The sequence below is a fragment of the Pelobates fuscus genome, chromosome 4, assembly GCF_036172605.1.
Source record: "Pelobates fuscus isolate aPelFus1 chromosome 4, aPelFus1.pri, whole genome shotgun sequence".
Lineage (NCBI taxonomy): Eukaryota > Metazoa > Chordata > Amphibia > Anura > Pelobatidae > Pelobates > Pelobates fuscus.
In genome coordinates this window covers 202,263,264-202,286,024 of record NC_086320.1, presented here as the reverse complement: position 1 = coordinate 202,286,024, position 22,761 = coordinate 202,263,264, and the positions used below count along the sequence as shown (strand labels likewise).

The following is a 22,761-nucleotide window of genomic DNA, read 5'->3' as shown; positions in this document are numbered from 1 at the left end:
ACAGAGTGTGCTTTGATGTATTTTGAAATGTATGCTTTGAAATGTGGGCTAATGTTTCTTGTAAGTTTGCTAGGTAACACTTTTTGGGGGATTATTAACAGACATTTTTTAAATGTTTGTAAAAGCCACTTAACTTTCACATTTTCAATTAGCTGTGCTTTATCTCGCATGCTAATCACAATTCATATGCTTGGTTTAACTGTGTTGGACTGCAAGTTAATTATTTATGTTTGGTCTAATATTGAGCATTTAAGTTTCAGTCCATTCAGCAAAACCGCCTATGTTCCTTGCAGGAGTTATGGAGTAAAGAGGGTTCAGCCCTTGCCTCCCTTAAAAGCTGTGCTCTTACACTTTTATACATTAACGTTGTTACACACAGTTCTGATACTTCCTGGTTTGGTTAGCTCAGTGTAGCTAAACTCAAGAGGCAGTAATCAAGAGAACTATAATGTTTGCAAGCTCTTTTTTGACCCCCACCCATGAAAAAACACACAAATTAAGATTTATTTTCATCGAGGGTATAGGCTTGTTTAATGGTTTATTATTGGGTATATATCTACTTAACAGTTTTTCTTTTATTTGAGCAGTAGAGTGTCCTTTTAACAAGGGAATTGTGCTAAAATGTTTTGACTACCACGAGATGCACTTGTAGTTATGGTGTGTAATGGATCCTATTAGCTCTGTAGTACCGATCCTTGCAGCGTCTCCTGAATTCCCAGCAGAATAATAACGAAGTAGTGATTACAGCTCCCAATTCCCCCAGACATGAGTCGAGACTTCATGAAGGGGTAAAACTATCTGGTTTATTGATGGCCAAACTCAGCCCTTTTATGATGGTCTCCCAGCAAGGGAACTCCCCCTGGTGGACCTTGTGGAAAACTGTGATAAATTATACAGAACCAATCTGTTTACAGTACAATTATTAAACACACCCACAGTAACAGTGCAACCCCTCCTCTCTATCCTGGAGATAATTAACTTAAGTGGTTGGATAGAGAAAAAAAAAGAGAAAAAAATTTCCTTTTTACATTTTAACAAAACTATTAAAATCCATAACTTATATTTCGCCGAACGTAGTCTCCATGTTCCACATACCCCCAGATAGCTTGGATCTGAGCGCACAATATAGACTAATAGCGCTCAGATCCCACAAACACAGTTCTCAATATCGTCGAGTAAAGTTTTTAGTTCACCGGTTGTTTGGGAAATTGAATCCGAAAAGAGTTCCATAACTGCAGCTACGTGGGGTCGGTCTATCTCATATAGTAGGAAAGTCCCGAATGGTAAATTGTTCGGGAGTTATTAACCGAATGAACGGGAACTTGGTACGCGTCAGTGGTTTGCGGCTGAATAAGTGTCCGAAAACAGTTCCAGAGGATCGACGACCATCTACCGCTGAGCGTTTGACGACTTTAAAATGGGGACTGCCACGTGTTCGGCAAACGAACGCGGACCCACCAAGCTTTTCATCAATTACCTTGCGGTAATGAGCTGCACACGACCTCGGTGGGAGGTCGGGTGGTTCGGTAGTTTGTTCGGTTCTTTTAAAACTACACGAAATAGCCAGACACACGAATAATTAGACAAAATGCTGTTTCACTGAGTCTGTTCAAACAGGGATTTCGTTACATGGTGCTTGGAGAGTGCAATTTAATAAATTAACCAATTTATATTTAACATTAAATACCTCTCTGTGGTTGTGATATGCCACAGAGACTTTCTGTGGTAATCTTGCATTCTGCCTTTTGAACGATCTATGATCTGAAATATTCAGCCAATTTGAGATTATAGCTATCTTTGTGACAGACAACCTAGTTCTACAGGTGTCACTTAACTAACTTTACAAACCCTAAGTGGGTGAAAACATGTTTACTTTAATGAAATCAGGGTTTAGCATGTTTGTATGACAACTAGCCAAGTTAAATATAGTTGAATTGATCATGATTTAACCAGATTTATTTATTTAATTAATTTTTTTTAAGTATTTGTGTCCAAATATGTTCTAAAATACTTATGAAACACTTATAAAAATAAAAAAAATTAATGTTCTTGCGTATTATTTTATACTAAAGATACACAAATGTGATCAAGATCAGAGCTGTGTGAGCAAAGAAAAATAAACACAATGCCAGACCAATTCACTGCCCCAATAAAACCCTCCATATAGTAAATGGGATGTGTGTGCCAAACAGTGAATAAGGTGTGCGTAAAAAGTCCACAACTGCTATTAGTTTACAGTACAGTTCACCTACTCCCGTGTGAATGTAACTGTGAATGGGGGACAGACAATTTATCTGTTCTTTCTCCACTGAACATATGTTACTGCTGTAAGATCAAACCCCATAGACCAGCATGACAGCCTTCTATACTGGTACTTGTCAGGCAGAGGTCTGTCTGGCTGTAGACACACACTTTGTTAGTTGTACAGCTATATAGCTTTGAAAATCACATCTTTTATTTATTTTGTTTCCTTTTAACAAAGGAGTTCTATAATACAATTTCAGAAGGTTACACTTTAGAAGTGCATGCACATGGGGCTGATGTTACCCCCCTTTCATATGGGACATGCCCTCAGTGCTCACTACGTCACTCGTAATAAGAATAGAGTTCTCATTGTCCGATCTCCCAAATTCCAAACTCCAAGTTTTGGAATAAATGCATAGAGTGAGTTGATCTATGCTAAACACCAGACAACTATATGGATAATTCATTCACAGTAAGAACTCCAGTACAGCACAGATAAACATTGGATTCACATTATAAAAAAATTCACAAACCATGTTTTGCAGCACAAGTTTGATTACCTTTTGCCCATGGGAAATGTATTAAAGTAAAAAAATAAATAAAATAATTGTACGTTCAGACTCTATTAGTTATGCAGCTTGAATACATCTTAAGAGCATTCCTTAGTGTGGAAAGCCCTAGAGGACAAAAACACATCTCCTTAACCCCTTCACTTCAAAGCACCTCAAATACATTCTAGTTTTAGGTCATTGAAAGTAATTGTGTAACATTTTAAAGGAACAGTATAAGTACCTTAACCATTAGAGCACGCTGTAGTGGTTATGGTGTCAGGTGTGCCCTGATTCCCTGCCCCCTTTGTGATTCTTACCTAGGGGTCCTCCAAGCACTGTTATGCACCTCCTCTCTGCAGGAATATGCCTTTGAGGTAAGGCCAGCAGTGCAGGGCTGGACTCACTGGTTGAGAGCAATCAGTAGATGCTTTCGGCCAGTGAGCTAGCTTTGCACTGCCGGCTTTAGCTCCGGAGAGCAAACAAAAGCTCCTAAGCCTATTAAATAGGTCTCTGCAGTTAACTTGATTTTTTTTACCAGACAAAGGACTGAACGTAATAAAGGAATATGTATTAGGAACAAAAAGTCACGTTGGATACATAAAAATGGTTAACAAATTATTTACACGAATAGTTGAAATTAAAAGGAAAAGAACAGAAAACATTTACGTACTTTTCTTGGTACAGTAATTGTATCTTTTGTTCCCGGTGGAGTTCCAGTAGGGAAAATTTCAATTCCACTCTAAATTGGGTTTTGACTCCCACTAAGCATATGGTTCATTTACATTTCATGGACCATTTCATGGCCCTTAAGGATGTAAAAGGCAGAGGGTTGCCGTGACTGTAGGAATTCTATGTTAATGGCACCATAACAATTACAGTGCATTGTAATGGTTATGGTGCTTGGAGTGTGTGTTTTTTTGTTTTGTTTGTTTGTTTCTTTAAGGCCATTACAACATTAATAAAAGTTCTTGATGGTATTCTAATCATCCAGTTTGCTCACTGTGTGACTGATGGTAAAAATTGTTTGACTGTGCTTGGTTAAATCCCTATGAATTTTTCTTCTCTGTGGAGATAGTACACAAAGATTATAAAAGATAAAGGACGTTTTCACCTAATGACATTCATCTTATACAGAATAGAAAGTGGTAAGAAAATCACTGGCACCCATTGCAAAGCAGAAACATAACCCTTTCTGTAGAACATCACATTAGATATTCTTTAAAATAAAGTCTCTCTAATGAGTCCTAGAAGAATGAAACAGCACACACTGGTGAAGTTTCATGCCTCCGCGCTGTCATCCAGTCTGTGATTTAAAAGTGGTTTTATCCTTTCAACAATGTAATGTAAATAGTAGCAAAAGATGAAACATGTTCATATATTCCCTTTGCTTGCTCCTGCACTGTATGAGCGCATCAGATAAGCACTTTGAGCCAATGAGTGCGGTCATGTACTGGTTTTGCTTTGCTGAACAGTCTTCTGGCTTCTCTTCCAGTAGAAGACTGGATAGTGCCTGCTGTAGTAGTTATGGTGCCATAATGCCTTGATGCACTCAGTATAATACTTCAAACCGTTTAATAACTTGCCAGTGACTCCCTGGATCAAGCTCCACATCCGGTCTACTGGAAGTGAAGCTGGATGTCTTTGGTCAGCTATTTTCTGAGATTGCTCCGCTAATGAGCACTGTCCGTTTTTTTTAGCTTCACAAAGCCAACTGGTTTCTCCTAACAGAAGACTGGACGCATGGTATGCAGCCATGGGCACCCGGTGGTAACTTGTCAAACAGTGCTAAAACTGTTTGACTTATTACATATGTTGGCACCAGGGCACTCCTGGCACCATAACAACTACAGCATACTGTTGTTGTGCTTGGAGCGTTATTTTAAGACTTATAGATGACCTATTGAAAAGGGTATTTTCTAGTTCTGTGAGAAATTAGGGTTCATAATTTCCATTTTACAAATGTTGTCTAATATTCGCTTTGAATGGGGAAATATCAAGCAGAACTTCTCCTGTTATTACTTCAGTCCATGATGATACGTTACACAAGTGGTCAATCTGAACAATCCTGATTCATTTGTTTTGTTTTATTTTTCCTTTATAGATTGCTATCATGACACTGACTCTTTTCCCCATCCGCCTCTTCTTTGCCGCCTTCATGATGCTTCTGGCCTGGCCTTTCGCCTTTGTTGCTGTAATGGGTCGTACAGAGAAAGACCTTGAAATGCCGATGACCTGGTGGAACAGGTGAGGAACGGGTGGGGGTTTTGTTATGTTATTCAAGACAGGAAATTAAAACACATGCATTCCAGAAAAAACTGTTTTGTTGGTAAAGAGAAATTGGAGGAGTGGGGTGGGGCCACATGCACTCCTTCAGTAACCAGTTTGACTTGACTGGCGTTGGCATTTCATTATTGAACTTAAAGGGTTACTCAAAGCACCATGAACATTACAATGTGTTGAAGTAGTCATGGTGCCTGGAGTCTGTATGTGCAATGTCTTGCTATGAAGTGCTGCTCATACAGAGTTACTCCAGAGGTGTAACTCCAGCAGTAGATCAAACTGGGAAGGTGGTGATTGCATGCACACAGTGGTTAAAAAGCCTCACAGAATTTGCTCCCTGGTCTAGAGCCAACTTTTAACTGGCTCTTTTTAATTGTGAGTGTTCTAAGTTAGCTCACCATTCTCATTTGTGTTTACATACTATACCATGATATTTTTAGCTTTCATATTCTATAAATTTCAATTACCATTACCACCTGTAAAGGTTTTTTTTTTTTTCTCCCAACCACTGTGTGCAATCACCTTGTTTCCTGTTTGATCGATCTATGTAGGTATTAAGTGACATTTAACTCGGGGGATTTTATTGGCTGCACTGGGTTTTCATTACAGCGCCATCGATCCTTAAAAGTTGGATCATCATTATGTAGCTTAGAAGAAAATGGCTTATTTGGCTTATTAATGTCAATTCTGAGCATATTTCTGGTTACAGAAACACATTCATTGGCTGAGGGTGTTAAGCTGACCCTCATCCAATGGATGAGTGGTAGGTTTGGCATCCAACTTCAGAATCTGCTGCAGTGTTGGCCAGGCTGGGACTCGCGAGCCATTGTAAAGAGCACAAGTGTACTCCTAATAACATAACCACTACAAAAGTTATTTCCACTGTACTACTGTATTGGTTAAGATGAGGAGTAACCAGGGTGGATTTGATTTAAATCAAACTGATTTAAATCACTAGTCAGTAAGGCTTGATTTAAATCATAGTTTTCTACATAAAGATTAAGTCTTGCTGGTATAACTTTAATTTGCAAGTAGATGAAGATTTTTAGAAAAACAACTTTTCATATTAGTTTTTTTTATCCCCAGTTTAATAGGTTAATCATTCATATTTGGACAACTTTTCTGTTGTACTTAGGAAGGAGAAAAATAATCATTACCTTAATAATAAATAGATTTATTCAACTGCAACAACAACATTACAGCATATGTTATTTGCTTAAACAAACAGCCATGTTTGTTAACTAATTTGGCTAAACAAAATATATATATTTTAAGAAACTTAGACTGTCAACCCAGCCTACACATGAAAAACTTAAATACTGCCCTCTGTAGATCATTCGTCATATTCATCTTCTTCTTTGTTCATAATCTGGATAAGAAAAAACCGGCTTTCCTGCTATATCGGATCCCAAACGATTTCTCAATTTAGAATGAATGAGTCCAAAGGAAGAGAATATTCTTTCAACGCCTGCAGAAGAAGCTAATGCTGTTAAAAGTGAAATCATTACTTGAACAGTCTCTAAATCCAAGTGCTTAAGTGACGTCCACCAGTTCACTGGTGTGACTTTCTTTAAAATATCTTCAGCAAACCTATATTTCTTGAATGGTTCCTCCTTAGCTTTGAAGTTTATTCTAGTTGGCATTACAGATGGATGATTGCTGGATACCCATGTCATAGCTAACTCCTCTTCCTCAGCACTTAAGTTTTGACCCTGGTACTGGATATTGACAATATTTGCAAAAAAATGAGCTGGAGACAGTACTTGTCCCATTTGTTTTTTTTTTTTTAATGCTTGTAATTTAATTCGGTCCATGTGTAGTTCTGTTTTTAAGTGTTCACTCAGTTCCTTCCAAATTTCAACAGCATCAGCAATAAAACAGCTATTTTTTTGAATTTTGCTTAACCCATTAAGGCCACATGACGTGTGACATGTCATGATTCCCTTTTGTTCCAGAAGTTTGGGCCTTAAGGGGTTAAAGCGTCAGAGATGGGTTTCAGGATGCTCACCATATGTTCAACATTTCTCTTGAGCCCAATGTTGAGGATTTTGGCCGTGACAGTGCCACCTATTTTATCTCGATTTTGTTCACAATCTGTCATCAAAATAGGCCAGTTCTTGATATACTGCTCAAAACAGCCCACCACAGAGTTCCATCTAACATCTTGTGGGAGCGTTAGCTTGGTTCCACCCATCCTTTTCAGAGCTGCTGCAGCAAAATGATTGTTACGGAAGTATTTAGCAATTTCAACAACATTAGTCTTTATTTCTGGAACACTTTAGTCTTTGGCTAAGAGGTGCAGCAACGCATGTACGTTCTGTTACGTTTATATGCACTACAAAAATAAAGAATTAAAAAAAAAAAATGCCACGCAGAACTAAAATATATATATATATTTTTTTTTTTTAAATATTAATTTCTCACACTTTTTTTTTTTAGATTTTATTCATAATGAATTATGTTTCATATATGAAAAGTTCATGTGAAATGAAAGCTTAATTTCTCCTGAACAAAATTATATATAATAAGTGTGGGTGCACTTAATATGAAAAAGGTGAATTACAGTTGAACAGACATATAGCGCAAATTCCGTTTTTTGTTTAAGTTTTGTTTTAAACACAACATGTACAACTGGCTCAGTCCTTAAGGGGTTAACCTTAAGGGCGTACTAATATGCCCTTTTCTAAGCGGCTTTAAACGCTGCAGGGTGCAATAGTACGCCCTCCGGTTTTTCTTACTTACCCAGTCGCCGGCGATTGCGGTTGGGGAGACTCACCTGGGATCCCAGGGAGTCCCCCGCGGCGGATCCTGCCTCCTCCCCCCCCCCCCCCCTGGCCCTGTGAGAGTGAGGTCCTTGAGGTCCTTGCTGCAATGCCAGTAAATTACTGCCTGTAATGAGTTAGTCCCCCTGCTGGTTGGAAATATATATATATATAAACAGCACTTACACGGACGATATTATTGGTGTGATACTTTTTACTATTTTGAAACCCAAATATTTGTGTTCAGCGAAGTATCCCGAGTACAACCGTACCCCTCATGTACAGGTTTTATGGTGTTTTCAAAAGTTACAGCGTCAAATATAAGTCTTGCGTTTCATTTTTTTTCACATTAAAATTCGCCAGATTGGTTACGTTGCCTTTGAGACCCTATGGTAGCCCAAGAAGTAAAATTACCCCTATGATTGCATACCATTTGAAATGGTAGACAACCCAAGGTATTGCAAATGGGGTATGTCCAGTCTTTTTTAGTAGCCACTTAGTCACAAACACTGGCCAAAATTGGCATTTTTTGCATTTTTCACACACAAACAAATACTAACGCTAACTTTGGCCAGTGTTTGTGACCAAGTGGCTACTAAAAAAGACTGGACATACCCCATTTGCAATACTTTGGGTTGTCTACTATTGCAAATGGTATGCCATTATGGGTGTAAATTTCATCCCTGGGCTTCTACACAGTCTCAAAGGCAACGTAACCAATCTGTCGAATTTCAAATGTAACGTGCTATATTTGACCCTGTATCACTGAGCTCCATTGGGAAGTCTGTGATTGAACAGCCACCGAAAGTCTTGGCTGGGGAAGACTAGGCTAGGACTGCTTAAAGAGTCAGCAGACAAGAGATCTTCAACTTTTGCACGTTTTTGTTTTAGATATTTGCACAATGAAAAATATCTAATTTAATGAATATTTAAATGCATGCATGTTATCATAGTGTTTATATCTATGAAACAGTGATTTTATTTGTTCTACTTTTGGGTAGTGGACATGAACATGGACACACAACCTCAAATAAATCATACAAAATATCTTTATAATGATCCCCAAACACTGTGAACTGTTTTTATGGTTTTCTTTCTTTCCCCCATTTTCATGCTTCATAATTTCATCTTTCCTCTCTGCTCACTTGATTTGTTTTCAGTACCATTTTTGTTCCTCTCAATCACTTTAGTAACTATTGCCCTTTCTGCAATTGTTCTCATTGAGTTTTCAAATCAAGGAGGTCAACTAATTAAGACGTACAAAGAGAGGGAGCAACAAGAGCATTGGATACACACTTGCATAAGATAAAACTACTTGTAATTCCTTGCAAGGATTATGGCAGAAAATCCACAAATCTCTCCAGCTAGCAAATGAATGCCCATTGTACCCCCAAAGCTGGTGCACCAATAACACACCAACTGCAGATCAGATCTTCATCTGGACTAATTGCAGGATCTCCCCCGGGTGTTTCTTAATTTATATCCAATATTGCTAAGTCACACTAACAAAGAGCCATTCACTCATGAAATATGTAATTTTTCTGTCCGCCTTTGAGACAGAATAAAGATGGGCATTGTTCCATAAACACAGACTCCAGCTGGTTTCACCTGCTTTCCTCTCTGCCAGCTGTGTTGCTAATGAAAGAGCACTGTGCACAGGTTACTGTAATGATACCAGGCTTTCAAGCACGGACACAACATTATTTTGTGTGCAGTATCTACTAAATCAAAATGTGGTGGCTGCGTGAGACCAGGTAACTTGACAACTGTTGGTCTAATTCCTCAGGGGCCAAAGATGGCAGCCAAGAACATGTCAATGTCAAAAAGAAATCAAGTTATAGCCTTTCTTCTGGTTGTACTTTATATTGCAGTGCTTTTAAATGTCCATTTATAACTCTCAATATTTTATATTTTCACAGTTGTTTTTGGCAAGTCTGGTGTCCAAAGAGAAATGTCTATTCTAAAATGTATATATAATGGACAGTCTGCTTGGTTAAACAAGCACACACTAGTCTCGCTATCGTAGATGTACTCTTAAAATGGCTGGTTTTTGTTTTTGTTTTTGTTTTTGAACTGGCTACATATTTATTTGTCCCCCATGCTATATATTTATTTGTCCCCCTGGCTATATATTTATTTTGTAAAAATAATAAAGTAGGGCTAATTTATAGTCATTAAGTTAATAAACTTGACCAAGGGTGGAGATTCTGCTGAGTTCCACTTATTTTGTCAAGTCTGCATGCAAAAGTACATAGATGTGAAGAAGGTAGTATCAAAACAGGCAAATACAGCTTAGTGTCCAGTGAATCCAAAATAGGACCTCATGGAAGGACAATAAATACAGACCCAGGGAGAGAGAAAATAAAATAAAGATAGATGGATATATATATTTAATTTTTTGTTAATAAGATTGGGGAAAGATGTACATATTGGGGGTTAATAAAGATTTGTATTTTTTTTAAATGGGGATACAACTGACAGAGCTGCTTTAACGCCTTAACCCCTTAAGACCGCAGCTAAATGTACAAGTTGTGATCCAAAAAAAATGTAAACAAACCACAGAATTTGACTATATGACTGTTCAACAATAATTTACCTCTTTCATATTAAATGCACCCACACTTATTGTATATAATTTTATTCAGGGGAAACAGGGCTTTCATTTAACATCAAATATTTAGGCATGGAACATAACTTAATATGAATAAAATATAAAAAAAAAATGAGAGAAAATAAGATTTTTTTTTTTTAAATTTTCTTAGTTCTATGTGACATTCTAACTGTGAATGTCATAATACTGTTTGCTTTTACTGCAATAAAATACACATATTTGTATTCACCGATGTCTCACGTGTAAAACAGTACCCCCTACGTACAGGTTTTATGGTGTTTTGGGAAGTTACAGGGTCAAACATAACATGTTACACTTTTCAGTTTTTTCACATTGAAATTCGCCAGATTGGTTACGTTGCCTTTGAGACTGTATGGTAGCCCAGGAATGAGAATTACCCCCATGATGGCATACCATTTGCAAAAATAGACAACCCAAGGTATTGCAAATGGTTTCACTATCTGAGCGCCGGCCCTGCTGTTTTCAATGAGGGGCCGGTGAGGAGATCAAAGATCTCCCTCAGGGCCGGTGAGGAGATCAAAGATCTCCCTCACCGGCCCACTTGGAGAGACATGCGGCTGGGGAAGTAGGGAGAGGACCCGGCGGAGCTCTAACTTGCAGCTCAGCCGGGTTCCTCTCGCGAGATTCGGCGCGTTGCCATGGCAACAGCAGGATCTCGTGAGAGTGAACTCTAGCCACGCTGGCAAGAGTTCACTCACCGCTGGACCACCAGGGATAGTGCCTGAACCCCCCTATCAGATACACCATGCCGGATCTCCCCCCCTCCTAGGCTAAAGGTAAGAAGGTAGGGGGGGGGGGACATAATGCCTACTTTTTTTATTTTACCCCCAAACACTCAATCCCTTCTAAAATTCACACATAGCACTCTCACACCCATCACCCTCAGCACTCTCACACACACATCATCCACCGCACTATCACCCTCAGCACTATCACACTCAGCACTATCACAAAACACATCATACACAGCACTCTTACACATCATCCACAGTACTATCACACTCGGCACTCACACACATCACCCTCAGTACTCTCACATACATCGCACTCACACACACCTCACACTCACCACTATCACAAAACACATCATACACAGCACTCTCACACACATCATACACAGCACCCTCACACACGTCACACACAGCATCCATCATACACACATACTGCACCCCTCACATACACACACGACCTCCCCAACACACTGCACCACACACATACACAATACTTCCAAACATGTGTGTGTGTATGTGTGTATGTATGTATGTATATATATATATATATATATATATATATATACACACACACACACTACATTCCTGACATACACACTAGATTCATTGTAAGCAAACACATACTACACCCCTAAACACACACTCTCTACAAACACTACATCACCTATACACACACACACACACTATAGCCTGTATGCACACACTTGCTACATCCCCTATACACACATTCTCTACAGCCCCATGCCACATATGCATTACATTACACCACAAACACATGACTAAAACCGACCTTATTACACAATACCACACCACAATCAGCTCACTCTATACACACACACAATCCCACAAGCAGGATCCAAACACATGCACAATACTCTTTCCTGGCATTTTTGTCTCCTGGTATCCTATTATAGAGACACCAGAGACAAGTTGCAAGGAAACACAGTGCAAGCGTTATTAAATTTGCTTGCGCTGTGCAGAACAAGTAGAGGGCTTTTTTCTCATGCTAGAGCTCTTTAGCAGAGCTCTGCGCATGGTCTGCCCTGGCCTGCACTTTGAGAGGGGGCGTGTTTGTCGTTGGTGATGACAAAACACACCTTCTCTGCCCCGCCCCCTTCTTAGTGGGCCGCTGTGATAAAAAAATGCCCGGGCCGAATTTTTATCCCAGTCCGGCCCTGGGCCCCAATATAAATATGCTGCAAGTAAACCGCCTACAGCCACCTCACACCTAATCTAAAATCACTGTATTAAAGTGACAGTGGTCTTGGTGCATGGTTGCAGTCCCTTTATTCCAACAATGCAAAACATGTGATTGGTACACATTTGCTGTGTCCTCAGTGCTCATATGAGAAGCATATGATTGAAAAATCAACATGGTTGGTTGCTGTAGAGGACACTGCCCCAGTGCTGCATTACATGTAAGTTTTAATATCTACTTTAAAGGTTTTTGTTTGTATCTTTTTATTTAATACTGGACAAACCCCATTTTGAATACCATTTTACAAATGGTATGCCATGATGGGGTTAATTTTCATTCCAGGGCTACTATACGGTCTTAAAGGCAACATAGGCCCAGCAAACCAATCTGGCAAATTTTAATGTGCAAACATGGAAAAGGGGAAAGCCCTACATTTGACCCCTGTAAGTTTGCAAAAACCCATAAAACCTGTACATTGGGGGCACTGTTGTACTCAGGAGATGTTGCTGAACACATATTGGGGTGTTCCTGGTCAGTAGCACATAACAGGAACCGAGAATCCATGCCTAAAGTACAATGTGAGAGAAAAATAACACAAATAAATGACTACCCACAAGTTTGAAAAAGACTGGTGAGATAATTAGTGCATGGAAAGTGTTAAAATACCACCATTTAATATACCCTAGGGTGTCTACTTTTCAAAAATATGGTTTGATGGGGGTAGATTACATTGGCCGGCTTCAAAAATGTCCCAAATAGGACATGGGTGCATGATGACCAGATGTGAAAATTCCAAGTTGGAAAACTGGAAAGCGCACCCTCCAAATAAGGTCTTTTAGCCCCCAGAGAACCCGACACACCTATACATGGGGGGTATCACTGTACTCAGGAGATGTTGCTGAACACATATCGAGGTGTTCTTTGGCAGTAACTCTTAAAGTTCTCTGTACATGTATTCTTAAATTGCTTTGTGTGTCAAAGAAAACTCAAATTATTATTTTTTTTAATTTGGCATAGATTGGTGGTAAAATGGTTGCATGAAACAATTCAAAATACCCCAGGTATAAGGTTGTCTTCTTTTAAAAAATATATACATGTGAAGGGTTATTCAGGGATTCCTGACAGATATCAGTGTTACAATGTAACTTGCGCTAATTTTGAAAACAAAAATGGTTTGGAAATAGCGAAGTGCTACTTGTACTTATAGCCCTAAAACTTTCCAAAAAAAACTAAGAACATGTTAACATTGGGCATTTCTAAACGAAGGACAACATTTAGAAACTATTTTTTTTTCAAATTATGCAATTTATCCAATCCAGAGTCTTACATCACCATGGTAGTGGGAACCACAACGCTGTGATAGTCAGAAACCTCCATATAGAGAGACTTGCTCTCTGTATACGGCTTCCTCATGCTACTGCTGGACTTTGGATGGAGAAGGGGAGAGAGGGCTGTTGCAGCTTCATGTCTTTAAATCTGCATTCACTAAAAATGTTGAAAGGATGTGACATGGCATCACATCCTCCTGCGCTCTCAGAGAGTTCATTATGGGATCCTGTGGGAGCTGCAAGGAAAACCTGAGGAACAGCCACCCTCCCTCCCAGAGTGGAAGCAAAACAAAGGGTGGCTGACAGGAAAATGTACTGATGGATGCCAGCTTCCCTCCCAGAGAAGAAGGTAACTGGAGTGTGGTCGACAGTTGGATGGGGAGAGGAGGGAGTGTGCTGAGAGCTTGGCAGCAGCCTTCAGACAGTCTCTCAGTATACTGATTTCTAAGCGCCATCACCATGCAAAGCTGCACTTCACATTGTAAAGTAATGGAGCAGGAAAGCAGCATGTGCCAAGAGACACTGTGGCTGATGGCTGCAGCAGCTCTCCCAGCGATCATTACTATACCACCAACATAAGTGTGTGTGTGTGTGTGTGTGTGTATTGGAGTGTTTATTTTGGTGCATGCATCAGTGTTCATATGTTTGTGCTGCAATTATTATTATAGTTATATAGCACCAACAAATTCCATAGCGCTCTGCAATGGGCAATGAGAGGGATATGGTGTGGGCAACATCATGGCAATGTGACAACATACATTATACTATTATTTATTTATGTTGTCACATTGCCATGATGTTGCCCACACCATATCCCTCTCATTGCCCATTTACAGCACTGTTTCCTTATCCATTATTTTTATTTTTGAATTAATTATTTATCAAGTCATGATCAAGTACTGTATATACTAGAGCAGGGGTAGGCAACCTACGGCACTAGTGCCACGCACGGCACTCGAGGTGTCTTTGCACGGCACTCAAGGCTGCTAGAGCCAAACAGGCTCTTTCCTATCAGGAGTCCCAGTAAAACTTAAGATATCTGCTAATACGAAAAGGTGGTGAAGGACAATCCTCAATTTATGCATTGCGGCACGTAGAGGAAGTGATCTCAGATCACTTCCTCCCAGCACTTGTGAATAGGAATCCACACTGTAGCAGAGCAGCCTGCAGCTGCTGTTGCAGCTCCTATACTTGAGCTATACCTGGCCGGCCCGGTCCCCACTGGAACCTAGTGAAGCCACCCACACTACTAGATATACACAGAAATGCAGAATAACCCTCCCCTCAAACAAATAATACGAACAGCCCACACACAAACATACACACAATCTGCACAAACTCAACACCACTGACAAGCCACATACATGCACACAACCCCACATGCAGCCTATCAACATGCAATACTCCAAACAGCCCCTCACAGACAAACACAATGTGACATATCCATCCACACACAATTCCACAAGCAACCCCACGTACATAGCCCACATTCATATGTATCATACACGATACCATAAACTACTCCTGAACATATACAATATAATAGCTCATATACGCACAAATACAACGATACAAAGCAACTACAGTAAAAATAACACAAGCAGAATACGGTAGCATACACACCTCAATTTTAAAAAATAGGATCGGCATGCTACGGGACATCACAATCCTATATCAGCACAGTGCTGCTAAAAGGTTGCCTACCCCTGTACTAGAGTATAAAATGGGTTTTTCGGCACATTTACTCGTCTTATACTCGAGTCAATGTCTGTATTATGGCAACTTACATTGCCATAATACAGACCAGGACCGCAGGGCTCATTACAAGCCCGGCGGGCCTATTGGGGTCTGGCCGCGAGCTCTTACTTAACTTTACATACTTTCAAACGTGTATATATACTACAGAAACCCTCACATACACACACTGCAACCTTAAACACATTACATTCTAGACACACACTAAATCCCTTACCTAACTCTGGATCATGTACACACATACACACACTAGCTCCTTATATACACTCTAAATCCTCTATACACACACTCACTAGATCTCCTATACACACACACACACACACACACCATCCCTGAAATACACACTCTGGATTCCCTATGCGCACACACTCTCCCTACAACCCCTACACACACTAAATCACCTATGCACAAACTCACTACTGCACCTAGACACACATACATTACATTACACAACAAACACGACAGAAACCAACCTATTTACACAATACCACACCACAACCAGCTCACTCTATAGACCTGCAATCCTTCAAGCAGGCTCCAAATACACGCACAATACTCTTAACTGGTATTTTTGTCTCCTGGTATAGCATTTATGAAAACAGAGACCGGTTTGAAGCAAACACAGCACAAGCATGTTATTAAATTTGCTTGCACTGTGCAGAACAAATACAGGTCCTTTTTCTCATGCTAGAGCTCTTCAGCAGAGCTCTGCGCATGGTTTGCCCTAGAAGAGCATTGAACCAACTTTCTCACTTTGAGAGGGGACGATGTCAAAACACACCAAGTTTTTTTCCCAGTCCGGCCCTGCTTGCCAGTGTACTCTGGTACACTTCCGATGACACAAAAAAGTGACCTCAGCCATCCCAAACATGTCACTGTAGACTAGAGGAACACACATTTATACATACATAGATATATATTCCTAACGTTAAAGAGTTCCATTAACAGGCCAGCATCTCAGCCATTCCTTGCAAATATATACAAGCACAGCATTTGCCAAGATGTTGAATATTTTTCTATATAGTCTCATTTTAATGCTGGTGAACAGGCTTCACTAGATATATTTGCAATTACCGCTCTTCTCGTTGTCACCATTTAGTAAATGAAGCTCAGTAGCTTATTCCTCCGACAGATTACGCAAACATACTGTTCATCAGTTGCCCATGAGAATTTTTTTTTTGAAAATTTTCAAATAGCAAAGCAATTTTAAAGTTTCCGCCTGACTGCTTTTTGTGATTTCTAAAAACCATGCAGTCTGCTCAGCAAGATTCCTGCATGTTGATTAATGACTGAAAGTAAACAAAGCTTTCACCTTGGCAGGTCAGTGGGATTTTCTGAGAATCTCAACAGTATGTTTACTGTGGCAGAGAAACTGCCCAAAGTGTGGGGAAACCATTAATATTTCACCTGCTGCTTATGGTCGGGCCTGGTTAGACGGTTTAGTTTGTCCCTCTGTTACATATTAGAGCCCCCTCTTGCCGCTCATGAGTGGGAGTTGGAGTTGGGGGGACAAAGGCATGTATATGTATATTTCGGAGCCCACTCTGGCTGCCCATTAATGGAATGTGGGGAGCACAGGGGTCTCACATGCTGATTGTGAGTGGGAGGAGGGCAGTCCCCTAATCCTGAGATCGAGCCCCCACCCAATGACCATGGAAAGCAACACTGACAGGTCCAATAGTATTTTACAGCATCTCCATGGTATGTGGACTTTGTTTCAGTTATAGTAAGCAGCCACTGGTGGGGACATAAAGGATGTTTTTAAACCAATGGTAGAGTACTTCTATGTCTGTGAGTGAGACGGACTGGCTGAAGATGTGGATAAAAGAGAGTTGGGGGAAAGCTACTCTAACACCTTTGTTAGTTGTATGTTATGTTCAATTTAAACTGAGAGGTTTTTTTTATTGGAGCATTTACATTAAGCCATTGCAAGCCTAGAGGGTCCATGTTACACTTGACAAAAGGTGAATTTCTTCTCACCAGGTCTAAACTACAGGTCTACTAATGAAATTTTGAGCACAGAGTTATATATTAAAACTGTCAAATAAAACATTACTTCTAGACTGGTGCAGCTCTAGACTTTGTGAGGCCTTAGGTGGAACTCAAACATGAGGCCCCCACTAACAGTCAAAGTGAAAAAAATAGGGGTTGGATTGTGTGTGTATAAGGAGCTGTAGTTATATTGAAGAGCGGGCTTGCACCGCTGAATACAGAGAGCTAGTTATGGCATAATTTGCAAACAAAATTAATTTGCAATAAGCAAATATAATGTGCAATTATGCTAATCGTTTATACACGATTGTGGGGTATGGATGCATATCCTGGCAGTTGTGCATACATAAGTGTCGTTGTGAATGGATTATTGGGGAAAAAGCTTTTAAAAAATAATTCACCAAATAATAGTTACAGATAAGAAAACCGTCTCATAGACTTTTTCCCCACATATTCTATAATCCCTTATATGTATTGTTTCACTTTAACTTTGGATTGCCCATACCACTCTTACATTGCAGCCATAGACACAGAGCTACTAATACATGCACTCTCTGTTATTGTGTGTGTGTGTGTGTGTGTGTGTGTGTGTGTATATATGTATATATAGAAGGCGTATGCCTGAAATTGTGGGAGGGATTTTATGGCTATTTAAACCCAGCAAATCCCCTTACTCACCTGTCTGCGACGATTTCGGAAATTCCCTCCTACCACACCCTCTTCATATATCATTATACCTGGGTGGGCCCTCTTTTGCAGGCCTAACCTCACGTCGGTTTCGGCACACCTCAACCGACTCTCATATATTAAAATTACACACCGTTTAATGTGCGCCCCTTCCATAATCCCGTACACAAATATATATATGTGTGTGTGTGTGTATATAATTAATATATATATATATGTGTGTATGTGTATATAATTAATATATATATATGTGTGTGTGTATATAATTAATATATATATATATATATATATATATATATATATATATATATATATATATATATATATAGTGTGTGTATGTGTATATAATTAATATATATATGTGTATATAATTAATAAATATATATATATATATATATATATATATATATATATATATATATATATATATATATAGTGTGTGTACGTGCTCGGAATTTAATAGGTTATAATTGTATAAGAAGATACATAGTTGGTTGAGGTGTGCCGAAACCAACAAACAAGTAGGCCTGTAATAAAAGAGGGCAAAAGAAACACACTTTATTGCTGGTTGTTGTAGTTCTTTTTCCGGTCGTGGTATATAAGTATTGTAAATTGAGGATTTCCAGCGGCCCAGTCTCTTGATGATGTGGACTGGTGTGTTTGAGCTAGATGCTGATGATGCAGCGCCTATACGGAAGGAGTGACCGGAGAAGGAAGTCGGGTTGTAGCCTAACCTTGACAGCAGAGTTCTGACATGAGGCGTGAACTTGGCTGTGGTGAGCGGGTGCCCTTGGAGTAATAAAAGTGGGGTGTGTGGTGAGATTCTAGGAAAGTGTTGAGCACTTTGACTGGGCACCAGGCATGCCCGGTAGGGAAGAGAGGAATAGTAGTGGGATGATTGGTGTGGTTTGTCTTAGTAAAAAGTAATGAAAGGACATAGTGGTCATCTACTTTTTTTTAAGTGAGACCGCTTTAGACTTGAAGTGGTATCTACCTGGCGTACAACAGTAAACTCCCTAGGTCTTATAAAGCCATAGAAAATGATAAAAGTGGCGGCCTTGATAACAGAGTTTGTATGATCGAAAGGGGATTTGTCTAGTAGGTCGCTGAGTAGTCTAAAGATAGGTCCATCGATGGGCAGTCTGCCAGTTGCGGGGGGACTGTTACTTTATGAATACCTTTAAGAATGTTCTTAATTGAGTATGATGCTAGGAAAGTTGGTGAGAACGTGGTGTTGTACCCCTGCGAAGTAAAGCTTAACGGTGTTGTAAGATAAGGTGTAGGTGACAGAAGGAGGCAAAAGCCACCATGGTTTTTATAGAGAAATCTCCTTGTAAGTGAAACTCAGCAGCGAACTTGTTGAAAATGGTCAGTGCCCTAGCGTAAGCGGTAGTGGTGTTGGGTGAGAGTGCGTAGTGCTTGAGTGTGGCATAGTAGCTCGGTCAGTCCATTAGTAACTTGTGAAAAGGTGGTATCCTGGATGGTAGGTGGTGGGCAGTAGGGAGTGCCTGGAAGAACACCTGAAATGGAGAGTGGGGAAGAGAGTCAGCAGCTGTGTTACGAATACCAGGAATTTGTTCGCAGACAAGGTGAAACTGAGCGGTTGCTGCTAGCCAAGTCAGTTTGCGTACCAACCTCCTGTTGGTTACAGAGGAGGCCCCCTTTGTTTATAATTTCGCAGGCTGTTGAATTGTCAGAGCAGCATTTGACTGCCTTGTCGGTCCAAAGATGACCCCATGTATGAGCAGCCACCACGGTGGGGTAAATCTCTAACAAGGAGGAAATTTCTCTAAAGGCCGGCAAGGCATTCATTTCAGTGGGCCAATTATCCCTAAACCAGTGGTTGCCAAAAATAGCCGCAAACCAGTGTGTGCTGCTGCGTCTGTGTAAATTGTAGGGGAAAGCTCTGATAGCGGGGTTATGAACAGGGAATCTGGGCAGGCGTCTGGCACCCCATGGAGTAGACACTGTAGCCTAGAGACTAATGATCTGCCCTGTGGAATGATCCGCATCGCAAAGTTAAGGGACCCCAATAAGGACTGGAGTCCCTTTCTGGTGCACGTATCACTTCGCAGGAACAAACTGATTTAGTCTCTAATGCGAGTCAATTTCTCTTGTGGTAACTGGCTTGAAATGACTGTGTCAAAATGATGCCGAAAAAGACTAGCTTTGTGGAGGGCCTGAGTGTTTTGCTTGGTGACAGGGGCACCCCTAGGGAAGTGAAGAGGGCTGTAGTGCTGTAAATGCGTCTAGGTGAGTGGGAGCCGGGTTCTACCAACAAAAAAAATCATATAAATAGTGAATCACAGACGGACACCTGACTATGTTGAGGAGCAGCCAGCAGAGTGTTTCCGCGACTATGTCAAAAAGCTTAGGGCTACTCCTAGACCCAAAAGTGAGCCGGGTAGAAAAATAGTACATATCCCGCCATTTAACACTGTGCAAGTGCCATAGTGAGGGGTGAATGGGTAAAAGCTTGAAGGCATTAGCCATGCCTTGCTGCCTGCTAAGATGATGGCTTGCATAGCGTCGTCAATTTTGGCGTTTTCTAATGAAAACTCCTGGGCGGGTTTGAAAGAGTTTATGCTGGGGATGTGCGAAGAATGAGGTGACGAGAGGTCAATTATCAATATTTATCTATCAGAGTATTTGTGCACAGCTACCCTGATGGGGTTTGTACACCAGGATGAGAAAGGGAATACTGCGAATGGGCCAACTCGGCAGGTTAGGTATTACCAGGGGAGGACCTGAAGGGCCTGGTAGGTCACCTGGGGTGGCAATGGCTGATTCCACCTTTAACCGTCTATTATTCAGTGTCTGGAGGTTGGTCAGTATGACTGTCAAGGTTTCCTGCGTAGCTTCGGAGGTGCAGGTAGAGGGCCCTTGTGAGCTAGAGCCAGGCCTAGGGTCGCTGGCCTGGGCTGTCAATAGTCTATACAGCTCTGCCTTTCTGGCAATGGCTGGAAAGGGATGCCCCTGAATCTTAGCTCTGCTGCAATTTTTGGGATAGTCCATGATCTCAGGGACGAGGGGGTAAGGGATACTTCTGGGGACCCAGGCCTGGCTGGCATGCTGGGTACTTCATCCAATGGTAGGTCATCGATGGGAATAGATTCTTGTGACATTTTGCAAAAAGGAATAATGAATTAATATGGTAGGGGGTGGGAAGGAAGAACAAGACCTTTGCAGAACTGGCTTGCTGACTGATTAACTACCCTACTGTGATAAAGTGAAGGCAGAGAGGCCTATAACATTTAACCCCAGGGGGAGTATGTGTTGTAGGCAACACAAACCAAAGTTTAGTTACGGCCCCTGGGATGGAGCATTTGGAGAGCAGGGTGGGCCAATGCTCCACTCCTCAGTTTGCATACAACTGGGAGAAATAAGGCCCAGGCCAGAGTTTTGAACGGTCTCCAACCCACTGCTCAGCTGCAGATAATCAGCTACAGCAGTGGGAAAAAAACCCTTCCTGCTAGGCAGGAAAAGGGGATTGCTGTCTTCCTCCCTGAAAGCAGGTAGAAGAGACTCTGTTCTCTCCTGTGAGAGAGACAAGAGTCAAGGCTGGCTTGGAGCACTGGGAGTGCCAAATGAAAGCAGTTAAAGGGACACTCCAGGCACCCAGACCACTTCTGCTCATTGGAGTGATCTGGGTGCCAACTCCCACTACTCCTAACCCTGCAAGTGTAATTATTGCAGTTTTTTATAAACTGCAATAATTACCTTGCAGGGTTAACTCCACCTCTAGTGGCTGTCTATTAGACAGCCACTAGAGGGAACTTCCTGCTCTATAGCACAGGAAACCTGTGCTAGTGCGTCGCTGGACGTCCTCACGCTGTGTGAGGACCTCCAGCGTCGCTCATTTCCCCATAGGAAAGCATTGAAATTATTTTTCAATGCTTTCCTATGGGGAGACGTAATGCACATGCGCGGCATTGCCGCGCATGCGCATTAGGTCTCCTCGGCCGATGGGCTGTATCAGTCTCGCCCACCGGCCGACTGAAGAACAGGGAGAAGCGTCGCGGAGGAGGAGACAGTGGCGAGGGACATCGCCGCTGCCTCAGGTAAGTGACTGAAGGGGTTTTCACCCCTTCAGTAACCGGGGATTGGTGGGTGGGAGGGATAGGGACCCTCCAGCGCCAGGAAAACGGATAGTTTTCCTGGCACTGGAGTTTCCCTTTAAGGATGGCTTGGAGCACTGGGAGTGCAGGAAGAGAGCAGTCAAGGTGACTGAGCGCTGGAGTGCAGAGTGTTGTATCTAATAAGGTTGGTGAAACCTATGGTACGTTATTGTTTAACCCTTGATAGAGAGGGACAACTGAAAGTCAGTCGGCGCTCAGACGAGCTAGGTTTTTGTTTAAAGGGAAACCGGTTACATTATTATTTCTTTAGTTGTGTTGCCGTGGATTTATCAATACAATGCCTGAATTTAAGTTATTTTAAATGACTGTGCATGTTTGTAACAAAGAGGGCCGTGCTAACTACAAACAAGGATCACCATACATACATATATACACACACACACACATTCTGCATGCAGAGTGTGTATATGTGTGCATGTATTAGTATGTTTGTGTCTATGGCTGCAATGTGAGGGTGGTATG

General features: G+C 41.0%; 1 protein-coding gene across 1 annotated transcript in view; it reads left to right on the top strand.

The window, feature by feature from the left end:
• LPCAT1 (lysophosphatidylcholine acyltransferase 1) overlaps window positions 1-22,761 on the top strand; it is a 143,962-nt gene that overhangs the window by 67,265 nt on the left and 53,936 nt on the right. Inside the window, exon 2 of the mRNA XM_063451852.1 lies at window positions 4,897-5,039. Coding sequence (XP_063307922.1) covers window positions 4,897-5,039 — 143 coding nt within the window. The remainder of the gene's footprint in view (window positions 1-4,896; window positions 5,040-22,761) is intronic.